This window comes from Eulemur rufifrons, chromosome 7, assembly GCF_041146395.1.
Source record: "Eulemur rufifrons isolate Redbay chromosome 7, OSU_ERuf_1, whole genome shotgun sequence".
Lineage (NCBI taxonomy): Eukaryota > Metazoa > Chordata > Mammalia > Primates > Lemuridae > Eulemur > Eulemur rufifrons.
The window spans coordinates 283,005,804-283,022,291 of record NC_090989.1 but is presented as its reverse complement, the minus strand read 5'-3'; the positions used below and the strand labels follow the sequence as shown (position 1 = coordinate 283,022,291).

The window sequence follows — 16,488 nt, the reverse complement described above, 5'->3', positions numbered from 1 at the left end:
CTCTTGCTCAGGCTGGTGTTGAACTCCTGAGCTCAAAGGATCCTCCCGCCTCGGCCTCCCAGCGTGCTAGGATTACAGGTGTGAACCACCATGCCCGGCCGGTTCATTTTTTTATAAAAATTCCTTAATTTTTTATTCCTGGTACCATTGTCACAATTTACAGGCAATATACCTGATGTAATGCAAAGAAAAAGCCAAAACTACAACAGATAAAAGACCTCAGGATTGTACATCTAATCCACACTGCATTGCATTAATTGATACTTGCACTTTCTGCAAACTATGGTTATGACAGGCCTGCTTAAGCTGCAGCTTTCCTGACAACTCTTCGCTCTCTTTCCTGCTAAGAACTGTAGCCCTTTTCTGCTGTTTTTAGAACCTTCTGCTACCATGTCTACCACCTCCACTGTTAAATCTATAACCACCACCATAGGGACTGCCTACATCTCTTCCACCAAAACTGCCCCCTTTCGTGGGTCCGTAATTTGATTGCTGTTGTCCACTATAATTTCCAGAATCGTCATAGTTCCCACCACCACCATAGTTACCACTGCCAAAATTTTCTCCTTCGTCGTAACCATCGTATCAGCCACCACTGCCACTATATCCACCACCTTGGTTTCCATATCCTGGTCTACCACCACCATAGCCCCCTCTACCATAAAGGACCACTGCTATAGTTGTCACCATCACATCCTCTGTAACTAAACCTCGTTGCTACCACCTCTGCCACCATAGCCTCCTCTTCCACCAAAGTGTCCACCATGGCCAAAATTATCTCCACCACCTCCAGAGTTTCCTCCATGACGCATAAAGTTGCCAGATCCACCTCCATGACCTCTTTGTGATCCAGCGGACTGCATCTCTTGTTTAGGAAGGGCCTTTTTCATGTCACAATTATGCTCATTAAGAGTGTGGTGTTTCTGAACAACAATTTTATCAACTGTATCATGATATTCAAAAGTTACAAAAGCAAATCCTCTCTTTTTTCCACTCTGTCTTCCGTAACTTCTATGGTTTCAGTCTTACCATACTTTTCAAAGTAGTCTATCAAGTTTTTAATATATTCTTCTGTATTTTCTTTAAAACCACCAGTAGGCTGGGTGCAGTGGCTCACACCTGTATCCCAGCACTTTGGGAGGCCGAAGTGGGAGAATTGCTCAAGGTCAGGAGTTTGAGACTGGCCTGAGCAAGACCGAGACACCTGTCTCTACAAAAAATAGAAAAATTAGCCGGATGTGGCATGTGCCTATGGTCCCAGCTATCTTGGAGGCTGAGGCAGGAGGATTGCTTGAGCCCAGGAATTTGAGGTTGAAGTAAGTTATGATGACGCCACTGCACTCTAGACAGGGCAGCAGAGCGAGACCTTCTCTCAAAAACTAAAAATTAAAACACCAGCAAAAATTTTCTTCACTGTTAGATGGGCATCAGGCTTTCTGTAAAGCCTCTCTAGAGACAGATTCTGTGAAATCCTCTCTAGAAACAGCTCTCTGGTTCTACCAACTGCTCATCAGCCTGTATGGCCAAGAACACATTGCTGCATCCACTTCTTCAACATAAAAGTCAATCACAAAACCAAAGCCCCTGGAATGTTTTGTTTGGGGGTCTCTCCACTGCATAATCTATGAGTGTACCCCATTTCTCAAAATGTTCTCCTAAACCACCATCTGTAGTTTCAAAGCTCAGGCCACCAATGAACAGTTTTCTGAACTGCTCTGGTTCCTTTGGATGATGCCCTCCTCCCGTTGGTGGCGGCCGGCAGTGGCCTTGGCCAAAGTCAGGCTAGGGGCACCTGAGTGACACTTCTACCTCCATTTTAAGACCAGACTCACTTCTTCCAAGTCAAGTTCAATATGGAACTGAGAGGAAGAGCAGTCTGTCCATTATTATGCAGGACCTTTATGTGCCCTGTGGACACAGTGGTTTCCGTAGGGTCTAGGTAAGGCTAAATTAACTGAATTTTCAATTTCTCCCATTCTTTGCTCTTTAAGCTAATTTCTAGGTAATAGTTTTATAACTCTTAGTTGTAAATCTGTATGTCTAAGACTACATGCTGATTTTAAAAGGTTCTCACACATTCATTCCACAAATATTGAATGCTTATTAAATGCCAGGCATAGTGTAAAGCACTGAGGATACAGAGATAAGACAGTCCTTTTCTCAAGAAACTCATACTGAATTTGGCAGTAGAAAAGTATTATAATTACAGTTTTAGGGAGAGTAACTATCATGAAGATCAGTACTGCAAGACTGTTTGGGATCCTTTCTGGGGAATGACTGGAAAGGAGGGCGGAGAGTGGATCAGTAAGAGCCTTGATGGGTCACATTCAGCAGACTGGAGTTTATCCAAAGGCCATAGGGATCCATTGGTGGATTTTAAATGAGCATGTCTGCTGTGTTCAGATTTGCATTTTAGGAAACCACTTTTCCTATCTTTGGAGTGAGGTGGGAGTATACATAAATAAAAAGTCTCAAGTGATCGTGCTACTACACTCTAGCCTGGGCAACAGAGCTAGCCCCTGTCTCCAAACAAAAAACAAAAAACCCAGAAAAAGTCATTCTGACAGGCACATGTTCATGTCTGTTTTACACACCTCAGTCTTGCTCAATCTTGTGTCCAGTGGCCAACTAAGAGGCTTCTCTCAATGGTTTCCTTTTTTAGGCCATGTGGCAGAAGTCTATCTTGTCCATCTCCATGCCAGTGTGTATGCGCTCTTTCATCGCCTGTATGGAATGTACCCTTGCAACTTTGTCTCCTTTCTGCGTTCTCACTATAGTATGAAAGAAAACCTGGAGACTTTTGAAGAAGTGGTCAAGGTAAATTAAAACTGCTTGTTTATTTGACATGTAGCATACTATTTAGACAGGCTGCATTTATCCCTTTTGAATTAGGTGGTAGGGAAATTTTGAAAAGAAATTCCGCTTTCTCCCAAATACCCCCTTATCCCTAGGCAACCACTAATCTACTTTCTGTCTTTATGGATTTGCCTATTCTGGACATTTCATGTAAATGGGCTTATAGTATGTGGTCTTTTATGGCATCTTTCAGTTACTATAATGTTTTCGAGGTTCATCCGTGTTGTAACATGTATCAGTACTTCATTCCTTTTTGTTGTCAAATAATATTCCCCTGTTTGAGTATACCACAAACGTTCAGCCCTTTATAATTTGTCAATCCAAACTCTTCTAGCCAATGATGGAGCATGTGCGAATTCATCCGGAATTAGTGACTGGATCCAAGGACCATGAACTGGACCCTCGAAGGTACAGAAACTAAACTACCTAGTGACAGAATTCTACAGAATCTCTTGAGAGATTGAAAATGTGATCTAGGTGATGTCTCTGTTGAGGTATTATTTGGGAATATAGATATTCTACTTACAGAATCATTCCATTTGGAAGGACTTACACAGCTAAGTCCCTTGTATGAGTCTATAACATATTCCTCACAGTTGGAGGACTGATAGCTCATTTAGCAGAGTGTGCAAGTGCCCGTCCCCCAGAGCTCCAGAGAGGCTTGTGCCTTGGTGGTGCCAGTGATGTGTGAGGAAGGAGGTGAAGCGTGTGTGGCTGAAGCCAAGTGGGTTGCAGAACATCCTGTATCGAGTGGTTGGGCTCCCTGAGGCCCTATCTCCGTCCTGCATGGCCAGGTGGCTGCTATCTTCCATGGGGCCCTGCAGAAGTTCCCAGGTTTGTCCTCTGGAGAAACCGAACCTGTGAGGCTCCTCATTTAAGGGTACCAGGACGGTGGAGAGTGGTGCTGAGGGCGAGACTGGAGGGAGGGAATGAAAGGGAATTTAAAGACACAGCTGTGGGAAGCTCCGTGACTTCCCTCTACTCTTCTCTAGCTTATACTTCCCAGCTAAGGGATGGAGCCATTTTGGGGGAAACTGACCCACACATATTGACATTGAGTATCCTCCACTGAAAAAGCTAGCTCATTGCCTGCTTCCCCTACTGCGAATTTTACCTCTTTACAAAGCCTGCCTCTGCCACACAGAGCCTTAGTCAACTTAAACCAGCTTGTTGTGAGATATATGTAGAGAAGTATAGAAAATGCATATGTACAATTTAATAACACACCAACACATGTAGCCAGTACCTGGCTTAAAAAATAGAACATTAGCAGTTCCTTAGAAGCCCCCTTTCTCCCTATTCTCTGTCCCACCTTAGAGATAATTACCATTCTTGCTTTTTTATATTAATCGTTCTCTCACTCTATATAGTGTTACCACGTTTTGTTTTGAAAAGCTGGTTGGGAAGCAAAGCCTGACTGAGGAAAGGGCAGTTCTGTCGCTGTTACATGAAGGTTTCCAGAAGATGAGAGGAGGACCAGTGTGTCTGGGTCTTGGTCAGGGTTTTCCTTCCTTGAGACTTTACAGCCCCTTCTGGGAAGTCAGTGCACAAGGTCATTAGTGAGGCCTGGGAAACGTATGGCTTGCCCTTGGCAGGGCATCTGGCAGGACTCCTAGCAAGGGCCAGGTACTGGATGTGCTACTGAAATATGGCAGAGGGAGGAGACTGCCCTGTGTTGGCCACTTCAAGCTCTCAGGAATAGGTCACAGCAGAATTCTTCTGTGGGATAAAATGAATGTACTCGGCCGATCTGGCAGAGAAGGGAGAGTAGGAACTCCATCAGTATGTAGACAAGACAAGCCAAGTTTAGACAAGTTATCTAGGCCAGGGTCACCTGCCTCTGTCCCTTGGTTAAAAAAGATCACACCAGGGCAGCAGGAGCTTTGATAAGGGCCTGCAACCTTGCCTGTCTCTTGGCAGGTCTGTTCTGATTTGAACTGGTTGTCATCTGTGCCTAGTACCCACCTGTCATCCTGTTTTCCTGGGGCTTCCCTCTGCCTCCCTCCTGCACAGGATCTCCCATTTCCTGTATCTCATGCCTTCTTTCTCAGTTTGCTCTTTTTCTGATGGAACATATCCTCTAGTAGCTTTTTGAGGAAGGTTGCAGTTGTTGAATTGTTTGGCTGGGTGTAGACTTCTAGGTTGGGAGTCGGGCTCATTTAAGTAATTTGAAGATGTTATTCTATGGCCACCTTGTTTCCAGTGTTGCTGTTGAAATCCAAAGACATTTTGTTTCTGATCATCTGTAACTGCTGTATTTTGCTCTGTGGGAGCTGGTAGAGTGTTCTCTTTGTTGTCATAATATTCTGAAATTTCCTAGTGATGTGCCTTGGAATGAGTCTATTCTTTCTTGTTCAATCTAGAAGCTCTTTAAATTCTAGGAAATTTTCTTTAGTTATTTTGTGCTTGATTTTCTTTCCTCCATTGTGTCTGTCTTTCCTGCTAGAAATCCTAGTGCAGTCACGTGCCCCATAACTACATTTCAGTCAGTGATGGACCATGTTTACCATGGTGGTCCCATAAGATTATAATACCCTATTTTTTACCATAATACCATGTGCCTTTTCTAGATATGCAAGTACTTACCATTATGTTATGGTTGCCTGCAGTATTTGATACAGTAATATGCTGTACAGGTTTGTAGCCTAGGTGGAATAAGCTATACCACATAGCCTAGGTGTGTAGTAGGCTATACCATTTAGGTTTGTGTAAGTACACTCTGTGATGTTCACACGATGATGAAATTGCCCAATGATGTATTTCTTAGAATGTATCACTGTCATTAAACAACACATGATTGCATGTGTGTATTAATATATATATTTTTATATTCAGAGAGGTTTCCTTTCCCTGCATAACCTGTTTCTTCTAAGCTGCTTTCTTTTCTGTTTTTTTTTTTTTTTTTTTTAATCCTTGAGGCTTTCTGCAAAGATCCGGTAATCTCCTTACGTCTGCATGGGGAGACTAAAAAGCTGTGTTCACGATGGTGTGACTTGTTCGCTTTGAGCTTCTTTGTATGTTGAGCTGAGCATCTGTTGGAGATGTCAGTTTTGTTTTCTTCTTGAGCTGGTTAAATTTTTTAGAAAAGAGTCATCTGATCTTCGGGCTCATAAGAGTCTGGTTGCGACTGGGGAGAAAGAGGCTGGTGGTGAGGGGTGGATTGTTGGTCTTGGCATTCAGAATATATACATTCACTTAATCCCTTTGTTTGGAATGGTGCTCATGCTCTCAACTATTTCTGGAATACCTTGTCCAGTTTTTTTTTTTTTTTTTTTTTGAGACAGAGTCTTACTGTCTTGCCTGTGCTAGAGTGCCGTGGTGTCAGCCTAGCTCACAGCAACCTCAAACTCCTGGGCTCAAGCGATCCTCCTGTCTCAGCCTCCCGAGTAGCTGGGACTACAGTCATGCACCACCAGGCCCAGCTAATTTTTTCTATATATATTTTTAGTTGGCCAGATAATTTCTTTCTGTTTTTTTTTTAGTAGAGACGGGGTCTCGCTCTTTCTCAGGCTGGTCTCGAACTCCTGACCTTGAGCGATCCACCCGCCTCGGCCTCCCAGAGTGCTTGTATTGACTTTTTAAACTACTCTATTTTCCAGCCTGAGCAAGAGCGAGACCCCACCTCTACTAAAAATAGAAAGAAATTATATGGACAGCTAAAAATATATATAGAAAAAATTAGCCGGGCATGGTGGCGCATGCCTGTAGTCCCAGCTACTCGGGAGGCTGAGACAGGAGGATCGCTTGAGCTCAGGAGTTTGAGGTTGCTGTGAGCTAGGCTGACGCCACGGCACTCACTCTAGCCTGGGCAACAGAGTGAGACTCTGTCTCAAAAAAAAATAAATAAATAAACTACTCTATTTCATTGAATCTAAGATGCTATTGGATGTATTTATATTTTATGTACATCTGAGAAAAAATACCAAATAAATTCACAGTTTCATAGATAATAATATGAAAAGTCCATTTAAGAGTCAAGGAAATTTTATAAGTACATACAATTACTTTGATTAAAATAGAACATTTAACTGTATTTCTACTTTATTATAATTTTCTAATTTCTACTTTATTATAATTTTCTAAACCCAATCTTATGTGTACATAAGTACCTCGACTCTGGCTCTCATTCAGTCACTGTCCAGTCACGCTGAGAGTGTGTAAAGAGGAGTCTGCCCCCAGTAACCTTGTACCACAGGTAACGAACTGGGGAGTGAGTGAAGATGTAACCCTGAAATCGAAAGGCTTGCCCGAGGGAAGCTACCTTGTGTGCTCTCTACACCTTTGGTGCCTTCATTTCTGTATCTAATACCACATTTTCAGCATCTAAGATGTAATGAGCATTCTCGAGCAGTTGTGTGGGATCAACGTCTTGTTAGGGTAAACTCATGGAGTGTCCTTAGTGTTGCTGTGCTGTTCTCTGTAAACTTTGGAACGGAAAATGAAAATCTCTCCTGGAATTTACCACTTAGAAACACATTTAGTGAAGTTATATTGTCCAAAAGAAAGAAAGTTTATACTTGAGTAGGCATTCATATTTTAAATGTTCTGTTAATTTTTTTTTTTTTTTTTTTGAGATAAGGCCCTGTCTCCTGGGCTAGAGTGATCCTCCTGCCTCAGCCTCCTGAGTAGCTGGGACTGTAGGTGTGCACTGCCTTACCTGGCTAATTTTTCTGTTTTTTGTGGGGGGTCTTTTTTTGTTGCTCAGGCTGGTCTCAAACTCCTGACCTCAAGCAATCATCCCACCTCGGCCTCCCTTTATCATATAAAGAACAAGTCCATGGTCCCAAAAGGTTCCATCATGGCCTTTGTGGTCAGTCTCCTCCCCCATTCCTGGCAACCATTGACCTGCTGAACACATGCTTTATCATGGTGGTGTGATACTATTTTTTTCTATAGAATATATCCCTTTGGTTTGACTTTGGGTTATTTCTTCTCTTTTTATTACAAGCTGTATTGTGCTGAACATTTTTGTACATCTTGATGTATGTCTATTTCTGTAGGATAGATTCTTAGAAGTGGAACTATGGATCATATAACAAGAATCTTTAGACAATCTTTAAAATATCTTTTCTAGTTTATCTTTCTGTACTGTATTTCTGCACTAGGGGCGGGTTTGAATCTTGAGGCTTTGATAGAACAGTGTAAGTTGGCCATAACTCTTAGCTGATTGGTAGTTTCCAGGCCTCCCTGATCTCTGATTACCGTTGCTCCAGAGGAGATTTTCCTCTGGTGGCTTCTCTGCATAGTTTATGTTCTATTTTTAGGCTATGCCTAGTCTTTTCTTGATGAGATTTTTGTTTCAAATTAGTTTCTATTAATGTGATATGATCATTTTAAATAGGGAGAGTATGGATTTGAAAAATTCATATGCTGTTGCTGTTTCATACTTGAGCTGGCATGGTTCTTCCTTGTTCTTTGCTGTCATAGTTCCGTAGCTGGCACTGAGTTGACACTCTCAAGTATTTAATTGAATTAATTGAGTGGATTACAATTTGCATTTCTTGACTTTGATTGCCTTTTACAGGTGGAAGAGATTAGAAACACATGATGTTGTAATAGAGTGTGCCAAAATCTCTCTGGACCCTACAGAAGCCTCGTATGAAGATGGCTATTCTGTGTCTCACCAAATCTCAGCCCGCTTTCCTCATCGTTCAGCTGATGTCACCGCCAGCCCTTATGTTGACACACAGAATAGCTATGGTAAAAAGTGACTTTGGTACTTATCTGTTTTACAATTTTGTCTCTGGAAAGCATTGTTTATCTTTGTTGATGTTACTTTCTTTTCTTAGAGTAAGACTTAGTTCAGCTCCTAGGAACTTTTCCCCTAATATTTTAAATTTGCGGGGTTTGTCTCCATTTTCTTCTTTTTTTTTTTTTTTTTTTTTTTTTGAGACAGAGTCTCACTCTGTTGCCCAGGCTAGAGTGAGTGCCGTGGCGTCAGCCTAGCTCACAGCAACCTCAAACTCCTGAGCTCAAGCGATCCTCCTGTCTCAGCCTCCCGAGTAGCTGGGACTACAGGCATGCACCACCATGCCCGGCTAATTTTTTCTATATATATTTTTTTTTAGCTGTCCATATAATTTCTTTCTATTTTTAGTAGAGATGGGGTCTCGCTCTTGCTCAGGCTGGTCTCGAACTCCTGAGCTCAAATGATCCGCCCACCTCGGCCTCCCAGAGTGCTAGGATTACAGGCGTGAGCCACCGCGCCCGGCCCATTTTCTTCTAATTAATTTCTCCTTCAAGTTTAACTTAGATGTGCTTGATCTCCTACCTGATAGTATGCCAACAGATTTGGTGATATGTCTTCAACACTTAACAAAGAAAATGGGTTTAAGTATTTGATGTCTAGGCCCTTCCTCATAAGGGACGCTTTCTACTCTTCAGACACTTGGAATGAGGCCTTCTGGGCTGTGGCACTGACACAGCTTAAATTAGTCTGGACAATTTAGAATTGGATTCATATAAAAATCTAGGCTTTATCTGTAGGTTGCACCCACTGAAGCTGTCATCCATATTGTGCTTTTCAAGTTATTCTGGGGCTTACCTAGACATCAAACCTTATTGAGCTTTATGTCCAAAGAGCATTTAAAGAAACTTTTAAATGATGTTTTTCCCCAAGGATATCAGGAAGTCCTTCAGGTTTCTTTATAGAGAATTGAATATTATTGAATGATCTAGAGGACCTTCATTTTTTATCAGAATAGTCTAAAACCACACACACTAACCCCTGTGTTTCTTCCCTTTCATTTTAGGGAGTGCTACTTCTACCCCTTCCTCCACTTCTCGGCTGACGTTGTTAAATACGCCAGGGCAGCTACCTCAGACTCTGAGTTCCCCGTCAACACGGCTGATAACTGAGCCGCCACAAGTATAGTGTCAAATAGTGTGCCTGCTCTCTCCTTTACTTTCTGGTGAAGCTGACTATTTGGGTCAAGTACATGGTTGGGAAAATTTCACAGTGCTCATTTCAGCAGTCACTTTTAAGAATCTGTGATAGTAGCAAAGAAAGTTAGTGTTGTCTCGGGTGCATCTTAAAGTCTTGATTTATAAAATGCAACTTGTCTCTTGATAAAGCTTTAATAAGATGCCTTTTTCAAGTTGAAAATGCTAAATTTAAATTGAACATTGACCATGCATATGAACCTTGTGGATGACTTAGTATTCACTTGCCATTGCTGATGTACTTTATTAACTTCCCAGGCTACTCTTTGGAGCCCATCTATGGTTTGTGGTATGACCACTCCTCCAACTTCTCCTGGAAATGTCCCACCTGATTTGTCACACCCTTACAGTAAAGTCTTTGGTACAACTGGTATGTATGTCTTAGGTTGTGTTTGGTTGGTTTGGAGCTGCCTTTGATGATAGGAGCTGTCTCTTAGATCTAATAGTGAGTTTGGGGACTACTTGTAGTTGTCAATCTGTTCTTGACACCTATTACAAACCTCTGGGGCTTTCAGAATGTATAAAGTAGCCTAAAAAAAAAAAAAAGACTCATATAGATTCCCAGAAAATTAACTCTAGCAGCTTTATATGTAGTACATTAGGCTGAAAAAGAACTGGCAATTTTTGTAATAGTTGGGGTCAATGTTCATATATATTCTGCCCTTGGCTCTGAGTAGGTGGAAAAGGAACTCCTCTGGGAACGCCAGCAACTTCTCCTCCTCCAGCCCCACTCTGCCATGCCGATGACTACGTGCACATTTCACTCCCGCAGGCCGCAGCCACACCCCCCAGGAAAGTGAGTGCAACTGCCCAGCGCAGTGGCTTGCTTCAAGCCTCGTTTTGGGAAGCCTAATTGAGCCAAATAGATAAAATTCTGACCTAAAACATGATGGATTTATTTCAGAATAATTGAAAATAGACTATATAGCAGCTTTCAAGGTGTGATCTGCTGACCCCTGCGGTCCAAAAAACCCTTTTAGAGAATCCAATGGATGAGACCTATTCTCATATTCACACAAAGCTGCTTTCCCACTCCACTGGAGTTTGTGCTGATCATACAAAGACAGTGGCATATAAAATGGTGGCACCTTAGCTTGAATCAAGGCAGGCACCGAGCTATACTAGTAGGCATTGCATTCTTCCTTGACATGTTCGTTCAGTTTTAAAAAAGAAAAAATAATTAAAAACTTATGAATATTCTTTTTTTTGAGACAGAGTCTCACTCTGTTGCCCAGGCTAGAGTGAGTGCCGTGGCGTCAGCCTAGCTCACAGCAACCTCAAACTCCTGAGCTCAAGGGATCCTCCTGTCTCAGCCTCCCGAGTAGCTGGGACTACAGGCATGCACCACCATGCCCGGCTAATTTTTTCTATATATATACTTTTAGCTGTCCATATGATTTCTTTCTATTTTTAGTAGAGATGGGGTCTCGCTCTTGCTCAGGCTGGTCTCGAACTGCTGAGCTCCAACGATCCGCCCGCCTTGGCCTCCCAGAGTGCTAGGATTACAGGTGTGAGCCACCGCGCCCAGCCCATGAGTATTCTTTATTAGGCAGTAAAAATAATTTTATTAAATCTTGGCCCTTGAGAGCATGTATATTTAATATTCTTAGTGACAAAATATTAATAGGTACACATGAAGCACATTTACTGCGTACTTAAAGTATGATGGTAATCTCAGGTCCTCGTGTGATTATTTGTATTAAGAACTGAACTACCGTTTTCTCATGGGGCACCAGTTTTATTTGATAGAACAAGGGAATGACTTACAAACTGATTATTCAGACTTGGATACTTGGCAGGCAATTTCTTAAATGATGAACCAAGTCTGTCACTCAAGATAAACAATTGACAGTGTTTGTTGCCAAAAAATTCAACTTTCAGTTGAGAATTAGCATACTAAAAAACTAATATCCGCCATTATGAAGTTGATAGTTTCTCCAAGACTTTTATGATGAGATTGAGAAGCTTGGTTAATAATTTGATTTTTTTGATATTGTATAATGAAGTATTTCAACATTTGGAAGATCTAAATAACTTGGTGAAGCAGTGTTTTCTAAATGTCCAATGTATGATGTTACAGAATTATGCATAGGTAAAAAGTGTATTCAAAGTATAAGGTAGGCCAGTGGATTTTAACACAGTATGAAAAGTTAATTTATATGGTTTCAGATTCCACTTTGTAAATAACTTTTAAGAAACTACCACTAGTCAAGTTTTGGTGTAATATCAAAGATGATTATTTATAATTATTTGAAAAGTCTGTTCACATATGTTTACTTTTTACAACTACATATCTATGGGGCCCCAGATTTTCCTCATATACTTCAGTGAAAATAACATGTTGCAACAAATTGAATATAGAAGTAAATATGAGAATTCAGCTGTCTTTCATTAAGCTAGGTATTAAAGAGACTGCAAAAGTGTAAAATAGTTCCACTCTTCTCAGTAAGTTTATTTTTGTTTTGGAAAATATAGATATTTTTCATAAAAATACGTTATTTACATTGACATGTAATGGGCTTGTTATTTTTAAGAGAATTAATAAATGCTTTTTAAATCTCTCAGTTTTAATTTCTAATACAGTAATCGGTAGATATAACCACGTAAACAAAAGCTCTTGGGATTCTCAATCATTTAAGAAGACATCCTGAGACCAAATAGTTTGAGAATCACTGGGCTAACCTTTAAATTCTTTACAATATGCTAGAGAACATGTACAAAATTTTTTGCCTTGAGATATAAATGGTACTTATCTTTTCAGGAAGAGAGAACAGATTCTGCAAGGCCATGTCTACACAGACAGCACCATCTTCCAAATGACAGAGGATTAGGTAAAATCTTTGGGTCCTGATAGGCCTTGCTTGTCTCTTCTAATTGGGTTATGTGTATTTAAAAACAAAGTTAAGTGGAAACAAGGAAATTCTGGAATACCATGAAACACTGAAGCCCAGAGATAGTGAAACAAGTAGTGAATTCTAAAAGCCAACCAAATAATAACATGAAAAAAGTGCTTTTAAGTTATTGCAGTGAGGTACCTGTAAGTATTTTGACCTGGTCAAACTATGTGTTTTTATTTGTTCTTAGAAACATTAAGAACTGAGAATTTTATTTTCTATGGGATTATATTACTTATTACATCTTAGCCTTTTATAGTAGCCTGAGGAGATAGCCACTTCCAGCCTTCTCTGTTCAGCAGGAAGAATTATTATGGACATACTCTGTTACCATGTGAGCAAACATTGTATTTCTTTGACTTCAGTTGTCTTTGTTTCTCTTTAGAAGAGCCACTCGGCAGCAAAGGTTCTGTCACTCTGAGTGACCTTCCCGGGTTTCTAGGTGACCTGGCCTCTGAAGAAGATAGCATTGAGAAAGATAAAGAAGAAGGTAACGCATGTGGGGTTGCTGTGAGGCGAAACATGACCCTGCTTTTCCCACACAACTGGGATTTCCTGTCACTGCTCACAAGCTTGCTTGCCTTTTCTTGGGGGAAACAGATGGGTGTTTTAGCATAGGACCTATGTCAGGTAAAGGGATGCCACTTTTTATCCCCCTCTGGGTGGCGCTGGCACGTGGCAGCGCACAACCCAAACTGCCTGGCCTTTCCCATATTTACTGGGCTTTCTCTTGTTTCCCTTCCTCCTCTCAGCTGCAATATCTAAAGAACTCTCCGAGATCACTACAGCAGAGGCCGAACCTGTGGTTCCTCGAGGAGGCTTTGACTCTCCCTTCTACCGAGACAGTCTCCCGGGTTCTCAGCGGAAGACCCATTCAGCAGCCTCCAGTGCTCAGGGCGCCAGCATGAACCCTGAGCCTTTACACTCCTCCCTGGACAAGCTCGGGCCTGACACACCAAAGCAAGCCTTCACCCCCATAGACCTACCTTGTGGCAGTGCTGACGAAAGCCCTGCCGGGGACAGGGAACGCCAGACTTCCTTGGAGACCAATATCCTCACTCCCAGCCCTTGTAAAATTCCACCTCAAAGGGGAGTGGGCTTTGGAAGTGGGCAGCCTCCCCCTTACGATCATCTTTTTGAGGTGGCATTGCCAAAGACTGCCTATCACTTTGTCAGCAAGAAGACTGAGGAACTGTTAAAGAAAGCAAAAGGAAACACAGAGGAAGACTTTCTGCCCTCTACCTCCCCAATGGAAGTACTGGATAGACTGATACAGCAGGGAGCAGACGCACACAGCAAGGAACTTAACAAGTAAGGGACTTGAGCCCTTTTCTTTGTGTTTAAACATCCCATTTTATTATAAAAGAAAGCATAAGGGTGGAAATAAGAATGGGTCTTCATGCTCTCACCCAAAGGCACCAAGTTCTGTTCTGTTGTGTCAGGTGTCCTTCTAGTCTATTGCCTTTTCATATATGTGGCCACATGTATTCTCTACATAGGCACATTAAATTGGGATAATTCCTTAGGATAGTGGTCTATTTCAAAATGAGTCTTTTTTTAATATAGACTGTTCCATGAGGACACTCAAATGCTTTCAGTGTTGCTCTGAGCGTTGTAGGCTAAAAATAATGTTAGGGTATTTCAAAGAATATATTTGTCACAGTGTTTCCCTGTCTGGTTGTAGATTATTATTACTTTCTATTTGGTATCTTATTTGATTAGGTAGAAGATAAAATCATCAGCATTTTATGCAAGTTGAAGTGGTCCAACAGCCCCCCTCAGAAGCACACAAGGTTCCTTAGAAGGAAATCTGAGACACTGTTTTCAGTCCTTTTGTGACCCTTTTCAAAGTATATCCAGGGAAGGGATGAGGGAACTAGTCCAGAGTTTAAAAATAGGTGCCATTTCAAAACAGGTGCTTGGGAATGTTAGTTTTTCTTCTGTATAATAGTTAAGGTGGAATTTGACAGAGATTGTAATATTTAAACTTCCTTTTTTAAAATGAGATTTGATACAGTCTGAGGTAAATTACCGACTTTTTCCTTAAACTTGGTGACAGTAGCTTCTCAATAGAGAGCCACTCCCTGTGTGTCTCAGCAGAGGGTTGAGAGCAGCTGTCAGTGTGTTTTCCCACTCAGCTGCTCTCTGGGGCCTCCCCACTGTGGAGACGTGGTCTCACGCCCCGGCCGCCGGCTCATGCCATCCACGGGAGGGCTTCTCTAACTCCATGTGGATTTGGAGTCTGAAGCTCTTATGCCATTGCAGATATTGACCACAAGGAAATGGTCTAACCTTGCTGCAAATAAAAGTCCAGATAAGTTTTTTTTCTAGGTAAGATCGGTAACTTTATTACTCAAAAACTTTCTTCCTAGGTTGTCTTTACCCAGCAAGTCTGTCGACTGGACCCACTTTGGAGGTAAAGTTGCTACTTTAGCTCCAAATCCAGCCCGTATGGTTCTGCTTGCTCGTTGCCTTTTCTGCCCTTGAAGGAGATGCCCTGTAGGAAACAGATCTCCCCTTGGCTGCTGCACCAGCCAGCTTATCTGCTCGGCTGAAGGATCTCAAGTATTGCAAAGTCAGCGTTTCTAATTTTTAAAAAGTGGCAAGTACCGGGTGCTTGACGGTAGATGTGCAAAAAGCGCAGACTCCACGCCAGGCTTCCCTAGGAAGGCCCAAATGAAGTGAATGGTACTGGAGAGTCGTCTTGGGGGAGAACATGCCAGTGAGGGAAGGGCCTTGGGAAATAGAAAGGGAGTCTGAAATGTATGATCCAGGTTTGTGGGGAAAAAAATAAAGCTCTCAGAGAGTCATCCCACGTGATAAAACCCTTTGCATTCCTTTAAAAGGGAGACAAGTAGTAAATATTCCCCCCAGCCTACCCCCCAAGGAATGACTATTGCTGGAAACTAAGTGGTCATTTGCAAAGTGAGTGGTGATTTGTTTTTTAAAAAATTGTGTTTGTTAAGCTAAAGAACACGTGTGTGTGGGGGGCTTGATTGCACGATATGTAAAAGGCATTTCTGCTACCCTCCCTCTGCTTTAAAATCAGGCTCTCCCCCCTCAGATGAGATCCGTACCCTCCGAGACCAGTTGCTTTTACTGCACAACCAGTTACTCTATGAGCGTTTTAAGAGGCAGCAGCATGCTCTTCGGAATAGGCGGCTCCTCCGCAAGGTGATCAAAGCAGCAGCTCTGGAGGAACATAATGCTGCTATGGTGAGGCCTGGGGGGAGGCGGACTTCATTTTTTCTTTCGTTTGGGTCAGCATGACAGCTTGTAAAGAGTAGCAGCCTGTGAGGTCAGTTCCTGGTCCCAGCTCTGCACACAGATATGGCTCGGGGCAGGCCATTGAGTCTCTGAGATTAAGATACGAATGGCAAGGTCTTGGAATGCCCTTGTAGCTCTCAGAAACCATGGGGATGAGTGACTTTTTTGTATGTTTGTTTGCTTATAATTGGGTATGATGATAAAAGGGTCAAAAGATTATTTCTCCACGTGAAACTTAAGCATGTCTGGTATAGCATGTGTGAAGCCAGTCAGACCTGGAGTTTGAATATTGGCTCCACTGGTCGTTACCTTAGAAAAGTCATTTGGTCTCTTGAAGCCTGTTACCCATTGTATAAAATGGAGATAATAATAGCAGCACCTACTTTTTAAGTTGTGATGGTTAAAAGAATCAGGTCAGTAAGCATCTGCTTAGTGTTTGGTGGTTAGGACTTTTGAAAATATTATAAGCAAGTTGATCTCTGAGAAAGGCTCTTTAAGCAACTTATGATCCATTTGTTAATGTGAAATT

At 41.9% G+C, this 16,488-nt stretch overlaps 1 protein-coding gene and 1 pseudogene across 38 annotated transcripts in view; one reads left to right on the top strand and one right to left on the bottom strand.

Moving 5' to 3' along the window:
* TSC1 (TSC complex subunit 1) overlaps positions 1–16,488 on the top strand; it is a 51,132-nt gene that overhangs the window by 23,595 nt on the left and 11,049 nt on the right. For 18 of the 38 annotated variants that reach the window (XR_011234133.1, XM_069477029.1, XM_069477026.1 and 15 more), the window contains 11 exons: positions 2,663–2,817; positions 3,191–3,264; positions 8,381–8,556; positions 9,609–9,724; positions 10,057–10,168; positions 10,473–10,594; positions 12,560–12,629; positions 13,078–13,182; positions 13,445–14,003; positions 15,065–15,108; positions 15,742–15,908. Coding sequence is in view for 36 of the 38 variants with exons in the window: in XM_069477029.1 (XP_069333130.1) it covers positions 2,663–2,817; positions 3,191–3,264; positions 8,381–8,556; positions 9,609–9,724; positions 10,057–10,168; positions 10,473–10,594; positions 12,560–12,629; positions 13,078–13,182; positions 13,445–14,003; positions 15,065–15,108; positions 15,742–15,908 (1,700 nt within the window). In the remaining 2 variants the exon portion in view is untranslated. Of the gene's footprint in view, positions 1–2,662; positions 2,818–3,190; positions 3,265–8,380; positions 8,557–9,608; positions 9,768–10,056; positions 10,169–10,472; positions 10,595–12,559; positions 12,630–13,077; positions 13,183–13,444; positions 14,004–15,064; positions 15,109–15,741; positions 15,909–16,488 lie in introns of all 38 variants that reach the window. The other 20 variants (XR_011234134.1, XM_069477033.1, XM_069477035.1 and 17 more) reach the window with 5 other exon arrangements.
* LOC138387994 (heterogeneous nuclear ribonucleoprotein A3-like) lies at positions 373–2,367 on the bottom strand (annotated as a pseudogene).